Source organism: Mastigoproctus giganteus, chromosome 9, assembly GCF_048544385.1.
Source record: "Mastigoproctus giganteus isolate SK-2022 chromosome 9, ASM4854438v1, whole genome shotgun sequence".
Taxonomy (NCBI): domain Eukaryota; kingdom Metazoa; phylum Arthropoda; class Arachnida; order Uropygi; family Thelyphonidae; genus Mastigoproctus; species Mastigoproctus giganteus.
In genome coordinates this window covers 161,458,864-161,475,508 of record NC_143583.1, presented here as the reverse complement: position 1 = coordinate 161,475,508, position 16,645 = coordinate 161,458,864, and the positions used below count along the sequence as shown (strand labels likewise).

General features: G+C 40.2%; 1 protein-coding gene across 2 annotated transcripts in view; it reads left to right on the top strand.

Annotated features, from left to right (window-relative positions):
• The window catches only part of jbug (filamin-type immunoglobulin domains fbug), a 1,114,928-nt gene that overhangs the window by 763,448 nt on the left and 334,835 nt on the right, over nucleotides 1-16,645 (top strand). For both annotated transcript variants that reach the window (XM_090381438.1, XM_090381439.1), the window contains exon 37: nucleotides 1,389-1,562. In XM_090381438.1, the coding sequence (XP_090237564.1) occupies nucleotides 1,389-1,562 (174 nt within the window). The remainder of the gene's footprint in view (nucleotides 1-1,388; nucleotides 1,563-16,645) is intronic.

Genomic DNA, 16,645 nt, shown 5'->3' with positions numbered 1-16,645 from the left:
AATCTTCTCTTCATTCCTATTTTTAAAGCATCGTAATTTGTTACTCCGTTCTCATTTGCGCGTATCGTGTTACTTGCAATTTGTGTGTGCTGTGTTCTTTGTTATTGATTACTTATCTTTTTACTGTTTTAAATATTAACCCCCACCCACAAATGACATTGAACAGAAATGTCAACTAGTTTAGTTAGTATGTACATATTACAGTAAGTATTAATTATTCCGATTATCACGTATATTCTTCCGAATTTCACGTATCATTTAATTTTTTAATTGGTAAGATAATAAAGGGTAAATTTGTACTTAATATATCTTTACTTTTATAGCCTGTGGATAATATTCCTCCTATTTTCACTAATTAGAATCGCTGTTTAATAGAATTAAAATTCAATTCACAAACGTTATCACAGTGACCGGTGCTTATTACACATCGTATAGTGAACGGTACTTTACAATGGTGACTCCATCGTAACGTGATTTGTTTGTACAGTGAACCAATTGTAAAGGGGGGGGGGGGAGTATATTCTATTTTTAACTATTTATGTGAAACTTCAGATAATTGGGGCAGAAGCTTAATTGGGCCAAAATGCACTAGTCCCGATGTGTCCCAAATAACCGGAATCGACTGTATTAGATATTTAAAAAAAAAAAATTCTAATGAGAGAGAGAGTCAAAAGTAGAAGGGAATCACCAAGAAAAAAGAAGAATGATGATATCCAGCTCAGGTCCCTGGTGTGCCAAGCCCATCCTCACCAGATGTGAGCCCCTACCCTCATAAATGTTTGAGTTTTTGGACTTTTAGATCATATTATTCTGTATAAGAAACATCAGTAATTTTAAACTTCTTCTTCTTCTTTAATGCTGCCGAATGGCGTTTGCGACTTCGTTTTGATATTGTTCTCTGTCTAGCGCTGCATGTAGAATTTGTGCTGTTGTCATGTGAAGCCAGGTGTTGATGTTATCTAGCCATGCCATTTTCGGTTTGCCTGGGCATTTCTTGCCTTCGATCTTTCCCTCCAGGATGAGTGGTAGTAGGTGATATTTTTGTTGGTTCCTAGCGATGTGACCTAGGTATTTGCATTTCCTGCTGATGATGGTTTTGAGCAGGTCCCGTTCCATGTGCATGTCCTGCAGGACTTACATTGGTTATCTTGGCTGTCCACGGAATTTTCAGCATTCTTCGGTAGAGCCACATTTCAAAGGCCTGGAGCTTTTTGTAGTGGCTGATGTTAGAGTCCAGGTGTCTACACCATAGAGCAGTATTGGCCATATGTAGCATTAAACTTAAAATTCAAATTGGTTATGTCAAGCTATTATTTAGTGTTAAAATCTTTATTATTGCCAAAATGCAACTGTAAAATAATTTTAATTCATGTATTCTCCCTGTTTAGTTGATGCATCTCGTGCTGGCAGAGGCAACTTGACTCTTAACATCACAGCAGCCGGAAGGGAAGTTAGACATTTCATTCGAGAGATGAATTCAGGAGTATATCAGATAACTTATACTCCACATTCTGACCATCCCCATAAAATTGATGTTTATTACAATGGTCACCAAGCACCAGGTATTTCTATATACTGCTTTTCTTTGGTGTAAATATGTAATCTCTATATTTTTCTCTTAAATTAATTAATAAATAAATACAGAAGGTTGTCAAAATTGTGATACTCTGTTACTAAGAATAATGGATCCTAATAAAAAGATAATAAAAACTTGTTGATATTGGATTGCCATTTCTGTAGGTTGTAATCTGTAGAAAAATACTGGGTTGTTATAAAATAAGTTTCCCTATTCAGGAGACGCTAATGTCAAAACAGCTAGAGATAGCACTGTTAAAATTGGTGGGTATGTCATTTTGGGTATGGGGAAACGATTTGTAGTAAAAAAAAATTGTAGAAGAAAAAAAAAATAGTTCCAATTTCCACCACCAGGGAAGAAATTGGCACTGTAAACATGAGACTGATTACTTAACTTAGGATTAGAATTTAATATCAGAACTTCAAAATCTACAGATATTGTTCTATGTGCTTTCCTTCACTTCAGATGAAAATTCTGAAAACAGAGGACTGCATGTGACAGTTTCATGTAGCATCTCATTGGGGATGTCAGCTACATGCTGTTTAATGCTTGCTTTCAAATCGACAAGCATCTGTATGCCACCACAGTAAACTCTGTCTTTCAGTTATCCCTATAGCCAGAAATTACAGGGATTGAGATCTGCTGATCGGGCTGGCCAGAACTGCAGAAAGTCTCTAGAGATGATGCGATAATTTCCTAATGTTGAACAGAGCAGTTTCTTCACTTGTTCACACAGAATTCGGTGGGGGGGGCATGAACATCTTGCATGAACACTATGGTCTCCAAGCATTGCCTTTCTTGTAGAACAGAAATAATATTATCTCTTAGAAGTGTGTAGCTGTGCACTAGTTACCATACACCTTATGGGGCCATGAGGTGTACTCTTCAAAGAAAAATTGTCACTCTGCTGTGACACTTTGTAGAGGTCTTTCATGCACAGCAGATGGACGAGAAGTTCCCCATATTTGGCAGTTTTGTGCATTTTGTCCATGAAGAGTGAAATGTGCCTCATCAGACCACAATATCATTCAAGCCTACGTATTGTCAAGTTCCATACGAGCCAGAAGAGCAAAGTGTATTCATTGTTGCTGATCACAAGACTTTAGTTCTTGCACTACATGAATCTTGTACGGGAACGAGCGTAAAATTATTCAAAGCACTTTATGTACAGTAAACCAAAGAAGGTTTGAGTCTCTTGACACACCTCTGGCACTACTGACTGGTAGTGTTTTGCATTCTGACCTGGAGGCCATTGCAACTGCCACTCCATCCACTACCTCCGATCCAATATGCAGTCGTATCCTGCCTGGAATTACACGCAACTCCCTGGTCACTTCAAATTTCTTTATTAGTTTTTGAAGCCCCACTGAAGTCCAAGGTCCTTTATGCAAACCTATGTAAGTTTCCGATATTCACACAGTGCTGCATTAGCGTTACTATTATTCTAGTAGAACAGTTTTACTAAAGGAGCACATTCCTTTTTCGTAAGAGCTATAATGGATATTGACAGTGGAATTGGCCCTTCTGCTTTTATCTAACAGATGTCATTTGCGCAGGCAGCATGTCTTGAAGTGAGTGACTAATTTTACCTATGAGCTGCACCATTTTTACCCTGGTATCAGAAATTTGAACTATCTGTTTACTTCTACAAATTGCTTCACTAAATGACTTATCCATCAATTTTCACAGCTCTTTTTGACATTAAGGTCTCCTGAATAGGGAATCTTATTTTTTAACCACCTGGTATACACCAAGGAGCCAAAACATTATGACCAGTGAGTCGTTATGCAAATCGAAGCAACTGCATGTGAACTACAGTGCATGTGCAGGTCGAGACATGGTATAAAAAAAACACCTGATACTGAGCTCTGTTAATTAGTGTTGCACTTTTTCTTCGGATGGAAAAGTCAATGGACTTAAACGAGTTTGACAAAGACCAAATTGTAACGGCCAGACGACTAGGTCAGAGCATATCTGCGAATGGCACGGCTGGTGGGGTGCTGACAGTTACCCATGGTTAGTACCTACCGAAAGTGGTCAGAGGAGGGAGAACCCACGAATCACCAGCAAGATGTTCAATGACCATGGCTCCTTGATGCTCGAGGTGAGCAAAGGCTCTCCCAGATGGTAAAAGGCAGTAGAAGGGCAACTGTGGTGCAACTAGCCGGTAATTGGACTGCTGGTGACACAGGAGTAATGTGTCACAACAGACACACACACAGTACGTCGATCCCTGCTGAAAATGGGGCTGCATAGCCGCAGGCCGCTCTGAGTGCCCATGCTAACCACTGTTCACCGGACACAGCACCTACAATGGGCAAGTAAAAGTTAAGTGTGTTAGTTCTCTGCCACTACCAGGGGTTTTTCCCATCTCCACGTTGTATTCTTTGTAAGTCACACAGAACTTTGTGGAGGCCAGAGATTTGAAAAGTATCTAGGGAGTGGTTTGTTGTGTGGTGTTATGTTCTGTTGTTTCTCTAACCATTTAGCTGTTGGCCCCTATTGGGACCCAATGTTGCCCACACTTTGCCACGAGGAGGCAGTTCAGGCACCCAGTAGATTATTTAAGTTCTCTGGCAGGTCCCGCCACCTATTTTCTGAGGATTTCAATGGCAAAGCTTTAATCCCAGGGGCTGACATCTGGTGTGTATGGGCTTGGCACACCCAGGGTCCTGAGCTGGATATCATCATTCTTCTCTTTCTTGGTGATTTTTTTCTTCCACTGCTCTCTCTCTCTCTCTCTCTCTCTCTCTCTCTCTCTCTCTCTCTCTCTCTCTCTCTCTCTCTCTCTCTCTCTCTCTCTCTCTCTGGGTAATTCAGAAAATTTTTTTGTCTTGTACAGCATAAGCCTCAGTCTTCCGTGCACCATATGGCTAATAATAATAATAAATAAAAAAGGAGGGAGGGGGAGTGAACACTAGAATTTGGAAAGAGGTTTACGAGAAAGCAGTTGAATTTGGCAGCATTGTTAAGGGAAGTACTTGGTCGATTGAGTTAGAGTGGGGGGGGAGACTGGAGGGGAAACAGGTAGAAGGATGGGGGAAGGATGGGAAGCATCGCCAAAGAAGTCGTGGAGACAAACCCCACCAGGCTAAGTATGGGGGAGGCAGGGAGGGGAGGAAAGGAGACAGGTTTTTTAGAGTACCCAGTTTAGTTCACCAAATGGCGTGTTGGCAGCAAAGCTGCAGTATGTCTTCATCGGTGTTGGTTGTCAGGTCCATGTCTTGTCAAATCTGGTTGGAAGGTCAAACTGCCCACCCCGCTCTGGCTATGGGATATGTTAGCTGGCAGTGCAGAAACCACCAGCCAGAGGGGGGGGGGGAGACATTTATTTCATTCATAATTTGCATTCTCATTCTACTTGCATTCTATTTTTATACTTTTTTTTTATAGTTCATAATATATTTTTTTTTTTCCTGTTAGGTTATATATATATATCTTTTAGTTTATTTTTTTTTTTTTTCCATTCACTCATTCATCTCTTTCTCACACACCAGGGGGGAAGATGCAGTGGTGTGTAATGTAATATACTGATGCTTAATAATTAAGCTAAATAAGAAAGATTATTAAAGATTAAAACTAGGGTTAGTGTGAACTTAACTTTAACATCTATGGTTTGTGTTCTTTTGCTCACACACTTACGCTCTCATTCATTCTTCTGGCTTTCATTTCATTTGTTCCTTCCACTCTTGCTTTCTGCACTGCACTCTCTGGGCACCTCAACTTACTATTATTCTTCAGTTGTGGTTCAGGCCTGGCTGCAAGTTTTTTTGTAGGCCAGGGGAGAATGCAGTCATAGTGTTGTTAGTATATGTTTCTTAGTATATATAAAGTAGTGTAAGTTATTATTAACTTTGTATTCTTTCAGCCAATTATAATTGCTCTTCCACTTATTCCCATTCACCATAACACTCATTCACTCTCTTTCCCTTGTGCTGGGTCCATCTTTCTTTAATCAAAACTTACCTTTATTCCCTGTTACCTTAATTCCTAATTTGCTCTTTCCACTCAATGACCAGCATATTCATTCTATCTTGCATCCCCTTGCTACTTTACTGATATTTTTCAGCTAATCTGCTTCTCTGGCTGCCTCTACAGCTCCCCCCCCCCCACACACATGGTTACTTATTTGGTGTGGGGGTCCCAGGTTCCTACTCATGGCATGGTAATCCTAGGGGTATCCAGGTCAATCCGGTTTTTTCATGTCGGTGCAGAATACTGCTGTCCTGACAGTTATTAGTTCATCGTCTGGGCATGGTGGGAGACGTGGGCAATTTTGACTATCGATTATTATTTAATTTCCAGGAGGCTGAATTGCCATTCTTTGGATAACTGAACATTTCAAATACTTTGTGTGAAGGTTGTAAAGGCTTTATAATTTTCCTCATTCTATAATGAATAGATGTTCTTCTACCCTTGGAAGGGGGCCAATCTGTGTTATTAGCTGTGTTCTGGGGATGTCATAGATTATACATTCATACAGAATGTGTGCCCAGTCTTCACTCTTGCCACAGGTGCAATTTGGGTCATCAGTCAGCCCTAGGGAGGTTAGTTTTGCCTTTAGGGAGACGTGACCTGTCAATATGAATGTTGTAAAAAAGTCCAGGGGCATATCACTTAGGCAGCTTTGGGTTGACCATTGCCACCCATGGCAGAAACCTTTTGGTAACTAGACCTCTGGTTTCCTGCTCCCATTTTATTTGCCATAGCTCGTGGAACTTTGTTGCTATTCTTTTTCTTTCAGCATTAAAGGTGTTGGCTGTATCAAGGGCTATCCTCAGAGATTCTGTGGGTATGCCCTATTTAAATCTATAATACAGGCCTCTTTTGGCTACTTCCAGGTAAAGTGGGAGAGCTCCGGCCAGCAACTGTAGCGCAGGTGTGCTCACTGTGCATGCTCTCACCATTACCAGAGCATATCACTGTGTGACGTAGTAATGGTGAGAAGTATTGTCCTTTGTATCGATTCTAATTTATACCTGTTTCTTACTATGGCCAAGCGGGTGAACCATGCACCGGCTCCATAGGTGATAACAGGTAGGAACATTGCACAGTGTATGATTCCCATGGTCTTTCTTTTGAGCCCCTAGTCTGATTGACTGATTCTGACAATCATACCTGCATAATTTCTCTTTCTTTGCCAAGTAGGTCAAATGGGGATAAAAAGTTAATTTAGAATCAAAGACCACTCCAAGATATTTTAGTTCTGTAACTATTTTTATCGTAGTTGTGTTAATTTTAATTTGTGGACATCTTATGTCCAAATTGCCTTTTAGAAGTATTTGTTTGGTGTTTTTAGGCGATATTTTGAGCATGTGCATTTGTGCTCACTCCTGCAGCTGCAGGAGGGTGGCATTCAATCTTTGCTGTACAACCACTTGTGTGTTACCTATTACGAGGAAAATCATGTCTTCTGCAAAGGCCAGGCTTTCCATGCGGCCCAGATCCAAGGCTAAAAATTCGTCCAGAACAATGTTCCAGAAGAAAGAGCTAAGGATTGAACCCTGCGGGCAGCCTTTATTCACAGAGCGTGTCAATTCCTGGAACCTTGTGCGCACTGAGACACTTCTGTCTGTAAGGTAGCTGTTTATTACCTTATATAAATTTTGTGGGGAATTTGCCTGGCAGAGTCTCCTAAGGACACAAGGCCACCAGAGTGAGTCAAATGCCCCAGCAAAAGTTAATAGAGATTGCCAGAATATATTCCCCCTTCTGAGTTTTTAACTGTTATATCTGCAATAAGGCCTCTAAGGTTGGGATTATTCATACCACAAATTTAAACATATACACCAACCGTTTATAACTGATTTAATAATAAAATAAAATGATACAAAAGACTGTCAAATAATATTTGCAAAAATTATGATTATTTACAAAAATCTAATTTACAACAAAAATAAAATAAAATAAGTTAAAATGCATTAAAAGATAAATTTAAAATCGATAAAAACACTATTAAAGCTTTCGGAGGTGTCTACCTCCTTCCTCAGCAATAATGAATATTTAAGCGACACATCCTTAAGTGCCAGGACGGCACACATGGATGACCAGGCACATACTCTGTAATCCTTTCACTTGTACCAGAACCGGAAGTGGTCTGGGGACGTGGAAAACTGAAACGTTTATCTCTGGCAAAAACCACCACCTCAAAAAGGGGGTGAAGCCTAACTCCCCAGTCTCTGTTCATGCTATTGTTGCCAGAGGATCCAATCCACAGACTTTCCAGCCACTTGCGGTCCCAGAATCTATGTGCCCGGTCAACTGTTGTCAGTAGGTGGTGCATGGCATCCTCCTTAGAGTTGCCCTGCTTAAAACCATTTGATTGTTGGAATGTAAACCTGCTTCTGTGTAGTATTGACCTAATCTGCTATATATTAGTCTCTTGTATATTTTCCTAGTACAGGGAGTAGGGATATTGGTCTCTATAGACTTGGGATCAGTAGAGGGTTTCTCAGGCTTTTTTAGAATTAATTTTAAAACAGCTTTTTGCCATATTTTTGAGAATATACCTTCTGTCATACAGTTATTATATAGTGCTATTAATTGGTCTGGTGCTATATCCGCTAATTTTTTTTTGATAATCTCTACCTCTAAGAGGACAAAACCTGGGCATTTATTGTTTTTGATTTTAAATAGTACTATTTCTATGTGTTGATAGTAAATAGAGTTTCAATATTGGCATTGTCATATTCAATGTTTTCTTTTATAATGTCCAGCTGGATGGGGAAAAATGATCCTCAGTTTTGGTCTGAATAATACTGTCTAGGATGTTATTTACAGAGTCCACTCAACACAGGGTTGGGGTTCCATCTAGTTATATGGTAGTTTCTAAGACATCTCCTGGTAGCTTGTTGGTCACTATTCTTTAGACAACTCCCCTTGGGGAGTTGTCTTAAGAATAGTGACCAACAAGCTACCAGTGGTTCCCACCAAGTGCCTCCAGCATTCCTTTTTCTTGTCTCTTATGAGGGCTATATACTGATTCCTGAGAGTTCTATAAGAATCTCTCAGTGCATCCACCTCATTTTGTGGCCAAGATGTTCTGGCTCTTTGAAAATTTATCCTCACCTGGTGCACCCTTCTCCTGAGTACATTCAGTTCAGGGCGCCACCAAAAGACTGCCTGCTTCCCCGGTTTTTTCCTTGGGATAGACAAGTCTGCTGTTTTTGTTAAAATGTTTGTCATAGTCATTGCTTGTGTGTCTGGACTACAGTTGCTTGACCTAGACCACTCATTTTCCGTTTTTGCAGCTGAGCTGCAGTATGTTCTGCAAAAATCTTCCAGTTTGCCTTTTTGAGGTTATACCTTTTGATATACAACAAGGAGTTTTGGGGTGTTGTAATTGCCTGTTTAGTTTGAAGGTGATGGCTCTATGATCCGATGTGGTCCAAACCGGCTGGACACACCAGTCTGTAATTTTATAAGCTATTGAATTGGTGGAAAGAGTAACATCATTGTCACTCTCCCACATGGTACTGCTAAAAGTTTGGAGATTATTCGGTTGGTTTAGCCTTTGAAAGGGTGAAGTGGGCTATATAGTCTGAAAGTATCTGGCCATTGTGTGTGCCTGCTCTGTCTTCCGTACGGCTATGCCATAAGGCTGATCGGCAGTTGACATCAGCCCACACTATGATATTTGCATTAGGTAGTAAGTTTATGACTGTTTGTAGGTATTCAATAGCTGGATTTATATCTTCACCTGGTCTATAATATAGTGAAATAATGTAAAACTGTCCTAGAGCACTGGCGATATGGGCACACGCTGCCACTGGAGAGCAGAGGTGACCCACTTTTGTGACTGTAAAGTCAGTATTTTTAACTACTATTCCTGTAAAAGGGAGACCTGAGGTGTATTCTGTTATTTTATAGCCCCTTGGCTATAAAATAATAGAATACACCTACCCATATGTGTAGGGCTCTTGGAGTACTAAGATATCTATATTATTTTCTTCCAATTTGAGTTTGATCTGATCTACAACAGTTCTTGCTCTTTGAGCATTCAATTGGACAAGATTTGTCCAATTGAATGCTCAAAGTTGCATTTATGTTTTCAATCTGGACCGTAGTTCGTCCTAAATTGTATAAGTTTTACAATTTTTTTATAACGGGTATTTATCATTCCTGATACTAAGTAAAGTGCAAAGTGTGTTAGTTGTCTGTCGGCACCAGGGATTTCTCCCATCTCCATGATGTATTCTTTGTGAGTGACACAGAACTCTATGCAGGCCAGAGATTTAAAAAGTGTGTGGGGAGTGGTCTGTTGTGTAGCATTATGTTCTTTATTTTCTCTGATCATTTAGCCATTAGACCCCTATTGGGAACTACCGTTGCCCATGCTTTTCCATGAGGAGGCAGGTCAGGCGCCTAGTAGATTATTTAAGTACTCTGGCAGGCTCAACCACCTAATTTCCAAGGATTTCAGTGGCAATCCTAAAAAAAAGGGGGAAGAGGAGGTGTAGTCTAGAAATTGGCTGAAAGAGATTTACAAGAAAGCGGTTGATTAGAATTTGGCGGATGTACTCGGTCAGTTTAGTGAGGGGGCAGAATGAAGACTGGGGGGGGGACAGATAGAAGAATAGGGACGATAGAGTAGGCATCCCCAAAGAGGTCAGTGGAAACGAGTCCACCAGGCTAAGTATGGGGGGAGGCAGGCTAGGGAGGAGACAGAGACCCGTCTCCTTCCACCCCTGCCTGGGGATGGGGTTTTAAAGGGAACCGGGTTAGAGAACCCAGTTCAGATTGCCAAATGGCGTATTGGCAGGAAAGCCGCAGTATGTCTTCGTTGGTGATGGTTGTCAGGTTCATGTAGTGTCAAATCCACTAGGAAGGTCAAGCTGCCCATCTTGCTCTGGAGGCGGGACATGTTAGCCAGCATTAGGGAACCCACCAGGCAAAGGGGTAGGAGAACCACACATTCACTCCATTCACAATATGCATTCTCATTCATTTTTTTTTATACTTTTTTTCTTTTTTTTATATAATTCCCCCCCCCCCCAAGTTTTACATATATATATATATATACACATATATATATATATATATATATATAATTTTTTTTTTTTCCCACTCACAGTCATTCATCTCCTTCTCACACACCTGGGGGGGGATGCAATGATTTGTAGTGTAATTTTAATGCTAATTAAAACTAGGGTTAGTGTGTACTTGACTGTAGCATTTATTGTTTGCATTCTTTTTTTCACACGCTTACACATTCATTCTTCTGGTTTTCATTTCATTTGCTGATGCTATTGAGGCAGTCTTAGTTGGTTCGGAAAACTGCTAGCTTTGGGGGGGGATAACGAGACTAATAGATTAACAGTAGCTGCTGGTAGAGGTGAAAGTGATTCTTGCACTGCTTCTATTCGAATGAGCAGCAGCCTGGAAAACAAGGTGCAGGGTATTTCAGAGACTGCTGGGAGTCATTATGGTACAAGTAAACATATGGGTTGTGTTAGGGTAGCTAAGAATAGGAACAGGTGCATGTATACTTGCATATACACTAATGCAAGGAGTTTGGTAAATAAATTTGAGGTGTTGGTCAAAACATCAAAGGCAGATATTGTTGGCATATCAGAGACGTGTCACACAGATATAAGGAATGTAGAACTGGAATTTGGGGAGTACAGTGTGTACAGGAAGGATAGACAGGATAGGAAGTGAGGAGGGGTTATGCTATTCGAGTCAGTTTGGTGTAACATAAGTAGTAGAAAATCAAAATTGAGAGTAGGAGTGTGTTATAGGCCTAATGACTCTGATGAGTATAATAAAAAACTGTACAGGGAAATAGAGTGGGCCAGTAAATCATATAATGGGGGATTTTAAATTCCCGGATGTTGACTGGAATTTGTGGGTTGGTCACTCACACACTAGCAAGGCTTTTCTGGATTTATTGGATGATTATTTTCTACATCAGCATGTTCGGGAGGCACCTAGAGGGATTAATACTCTTGATCTGATTATCAGTAGCAATTCTTCATGCATTAAGAATCTGCAGTTAAAGGAACCACTAAGTGGCACTGATCACAGTGTGCTGAAGTGGGATTTACTCAAAGAGGTTACAACCATCAGGAGTAAAGGGAAAGGTTTTTGCTTTCGTAAAGGTGACTACGGTGGTCTGAGACAGTATTTAAATTCTGTACAGTGGGACCATCTAATGATGTTACCAACAGAATATTCAAAATGGGAAGCATTCAAAGAATTAATCTTGGAAGATACTAGGCTTTTCATACCAAGGTTTAGGTCTAGATGGATGTCAGATGAACTAATCAGACATGTGGCAGAGAAGAAAAATGGATGGGATAATAGAAATCAGCTGGTCTCTAACCAAGTTACAATCAATGTCATCACTGTAACACAATGCTCTCAGTGAAACACATTCTGGTCGAATGCACAAAATATACAAGAGAACGCCAGAAACTTTGCACTTCAGCCACAACAAAAGATCCTACACTTACCTCACTTTTAAACAATGAAACAAATGCCTCAAGCATTTATAACTTTCTCAAGATGATTAAAGTGTACCACCTCCTTTAGGAAAAAATAAAACAAAAAAATAAATAAATAATAATAATAATTACTTGTTCCTTTTTTCCATTTTCTCTATTTGAGAAGAAATGGCATGCATAATTACCTTATGTATGGCACACTATGGCCATAGTTGCCGATGCGCCCAATAAATCCCGAAACAAACAAACAAACAAACAAAACCAAGTTACAAAGGAGATTAGGCAGGCAAAGGCAGATTACGGGAAATCTTTGGCAAGGGATGCAAAGAAAAACAGCAAAGAGTTCTTTACTTACGTAAACTCTAGAAGGAAGGGGATGAATCAGATTGGTCCACTTGATATCGATGGTTCAACTGTTGATGATCCTACTCAGGTAGCTAACAAACTAAATGAATATTTTGCATCAACATTCACAAATGAGGAGTTATTCAGGGAGGGGAATGCCAGAGGTGAGGTAAACTCTAGCAGTAAGCTAGATGGTTTTGTAATAACTGAAAGGAGAGGGGAGGAGAAATTGTTGAAGATAAACATAAAAAAGGCACCCGGGGTGGATGGGATCTATCCAATTATATTAAAGTTATGTTGTTATTGGTTTTTCATTTGGTTTTAGGAACTAAGGCCATATTGCTCTGGGAATATGCGGTGGTCATTCGCTGACCTTTCCGCATCCTCCATATTTGGGGTGATGGGCTCGAACCCCGGTCTAATCAAGAAGCGTGTGTTACGCACTGCTGCTCCTTCCCACCTGGCTATGGAGGTGCAGTTATATTAAAGGAGGCAGCAAAGGAAGTAAGCTAACCCATAGCCCATAATTATGAGTGCTTCTTTGGGCTTCTTTGGAGATTAGTGAACAGAACAAAGGGTTGCTCTTACGAAAAAAGTTTTGCAAATTACAGTGTCTGGAGACTAGGCACCTGCAAGGTGATGTGATTGAGGTGTATAAAGCTTTGAATGGTTTGAGCATACCCAATACTGATGGGATTCTTCCTCTTGCTCAGAAGAAGAATCACCTGAGAGGGCATAAATTCAAATTGAGGAAAGACAAATGTAAGATAGATGTGTGGAAGTTTGCCTTTAGCCAGCAGGTAGTTGGTTGGTGGAACAGACTTCCATCCTTTGTTATGGAAGTCGATAGCCTAAATAAATTTAAGGCTGAGCTGGACAGGTATATGGAATGAACGGAGGGGTGAAATGGGAGCTTTTTTTTTTTTTTTTTGGCTTATGCTGTATAACTTGCTTTCTTGCATCATATGTCTCTGCTAAAGCTAATTATTGTGTTTCTTTCTTTTGCCTTTGGTATTTCCTTAATCTTATTGTTGGTTTGTTTAGTTTGTGATGAATCTTCTTTGGTTGTCCTTCATTATTCTTCTCTTCAGCCACTGTTTCTACTTTTACTTTCAATACTTTGTTTTCTGTATTAAGTTCAACCACTCTATGTTCCAAAACAGACCAGCAGTTCACTATCTGTAATCTTGTTGCAGATGTAATTCTGTTTGTCTGTTTATAAAGAAACTCGTCTAGGAACAGTTTCATTTCTTTAATTTGTCTTATGGCGTCCTCTATTTCCGGGGTGGCCAACGAGTCGATTGCAGATTTTATTTTGGTCGATCTCAACAAATTTTAAATATACAGTCATCGCTCGATTTGTGCACCTTGTGCAATGAAATTTTTGAGATGGTAGATCGCGGCACATTTTGAAGGAAAAAAGTAGATCGCATCACAAATTAAGTTGGCCACTCCTGCTCTATTTGATTTATAAGCTTAAAATTCCCCCCACCTCTGTTTTTGTTACCTGTGGCTCTAAATTATCATTCTTCTTTTAATCTGTATTTTCTACCTGTTTTTTGCCTTTCTAATAAATTACGGGTTAAATGTGGGTTAATAAATTCTTCATTAACCCACAATCAGGCAGGTCCTTCAAGTCAGGATCGTGATCGATGTTTTTTGATTTTTCAGTTTTTTTTGCATTGACTTTTGGTCTTTGCCAGTCATTTTGCTGTTATTATAATGTTCTTTATATCCAGGGGAGTAATTTAAACTATATTTTATATTTGTGGGCCTATTTAAACCAAAGATGCAACGTTTCCCTGTTTTTCGGGAAAACAGTCACACACAAAGAAAGTTACTCTTAAACGCAAGAACATGTTTAATCTAAGCGAAATTCACATTTCTCTTCACAAATAACATGTATCCAGGTATTTTGATCGAGAAATTTATTCGATTTTTGGAATTTTGAGGCAATTTTTGGAATTTTTGCAATATCAAAATTGGAAGTAGTAGAATCTCTATCGCTAATGCTGTAACAATCGTTCTGCCCGTAAACGCATTCGAAAAACAACTATAACTAGTTGTTTATAGCTTGGCTGAATAATAGTAGTTGTTTTCATCTGTATACAACATGAAGAATCCAAGTTCCATAGTTTTTAAATCCGAAAATCCAAGAGATTCTCCCTGCCACCGTCAACCACAATCCGCCGTTTACATCAAGCGGAGCTTATTGCTGATGTATCCCTTAACACCTACAATGGGCACGCGAGCATCGAAACTGGACCTTGAATGTTTGGAAGAAGTCATCTGGTCCGATGAGTCACGTTTACTGTTGCACCATGTGGACCACCGGGTACATGAGTGTTGTTTACTTTGTGAAGTGATGCGCCTGGATGCACCATGGGACGGAAAGAAGCCAGTGGCAGCATTGTCATGCTTTGGGTGATGGTCTGCTGGGATACTCTGGGTCCAGTCATCCATGTGCCGGGCACTCTGTCTACCACCTACCTAAACATCATTGCTGACCAGGTGCACCCTTTCACGGCAATGGTCTTTCCCTCTGGCAGTGCCATCTTTCAGCAGGGTAATGCGCCATGCCACACCGCCCGAATTGTTTGAGACTGGTTCGTGGAACATAAGAAAGAATTCCAGGTATTGCCCTGGCCTCCAAATTCCCCAGACATCAATCCCCATCAAGCATCTGTGGTTTGTGTTGGAACAGTAACTGCAATCTGTGGCATGTCAACTATGGACCTTACAGGAGTTAAAGGATCTGTTGGTTATGTGTTTGTACTGGATACCACAAGACACATTTAGAAATCGTGCAGCATCCATGCTTCGCCGGGTATGAGCTGTTTTGGCTGCATGTGGAGGACCAACATCATATTAGATAGGTGGTCATAATGTTTTGGCTCATCTATGTATATCTGATCAGCTTCTCTTGGAGTGCAGTTTATATACTACAGAGCCGGAGTATATAAACTTCATTCTGTTGAACTTACATCGACATAAATTCAAACAAATTTGTGAGTCTATTATATATACTCACAAATTGCTCTGTAGGCACTAACAGGAATAGGACTTTATTCGCATTCGATCTTGTATCGTAGTCAAGTGTTAGAGTGCACAGCATGTGTTCAACAGTACTGTGGTTCTAGCTTGCATAATACTAATTACGATTAATGATTGTATTCTTTGTCAAAATTATTAATTATAAACTCCTCTGACTTTAGTGGTCATGTTGAAGTATAAACAGAATATTGGTTACAGACTTTTCCCAACTATATTATAAAGTTATGGTCTCTTTCAGAAACTACTGTTGAAATCTGTTTCTGTCAGATTCCAAATCACACTGGGATCATGAGAAATGACATGGCTTAAGAGATTGCCAAATGCAAAACCCTTAAAGTACTTTTTCTCAACAGCACCATATATTGACTACAGACAATTAATCTGATCCAAATGATAATCAAGAACACAAGGAGATGGGGGATACCCTTACTACAAAAAAAAATTCGGTTCTGTGGATAAACTTGAAAAATACAAATTTTGTTCACCTTGTATAGTTAGGAAATATATTTTGATATAGTGGCTTAGTATTTAGGGTTAGGCACCACCTGTGGTTTCCCACATCTGCCCCCGTATGTACTCTGTGATGGAATGCAGAACTACTGCATAAGCCAGAAAAAAATGTAGTTTCTGGTTTATGCAGCATTGTGTTATGTTCTGTTGTTGTGTCTCTGGCTACTTGGCCACAGGGCCCCTAATGGAACCCTACATTGTCCGACACCACCACTGGGAGGTGAGCCAGGTTGCCTTCATACTCTGGCTGATCTCCGCCAGGTGCAACTTTCTTCCAGAAAGCTTCCAGGTGAAGCTTTCTGGACAGAGACCAAACAAAAAAAAAAAAAAAAAAAAACAGGGAAGATAGTAGAAGTGGTGGAGTCAAAGTAGGCAAAAGGAGGAGGAGGAGGAGGAGGATGAGGAAAGAAGGCATCCTCCATCAGAAAGAAGAGGTGGGAAGGGAGAAGTAGGAATCACCCCTGGTCTGGGAGCTCACTGAAGGCCAGGGAAAGGAAGACAGCTTGCAGAACAAGGAAGGTCTGCAAAGTTGGGAAGGTGCAATGGGAAGTGTCTGAGTTTGATTTATATCAGTTCAGTGCCGTCATTCCAACGGGGACGATGTCTAATTAGGTGTTCATTCAATTCTGATAGTGGCTGGTGATGAGGGAAGAGCAGGTACGAGGAGAGATCATAGCGGTTTCAGGAACATCTGGTGTGGATGTCTATGTTGTGG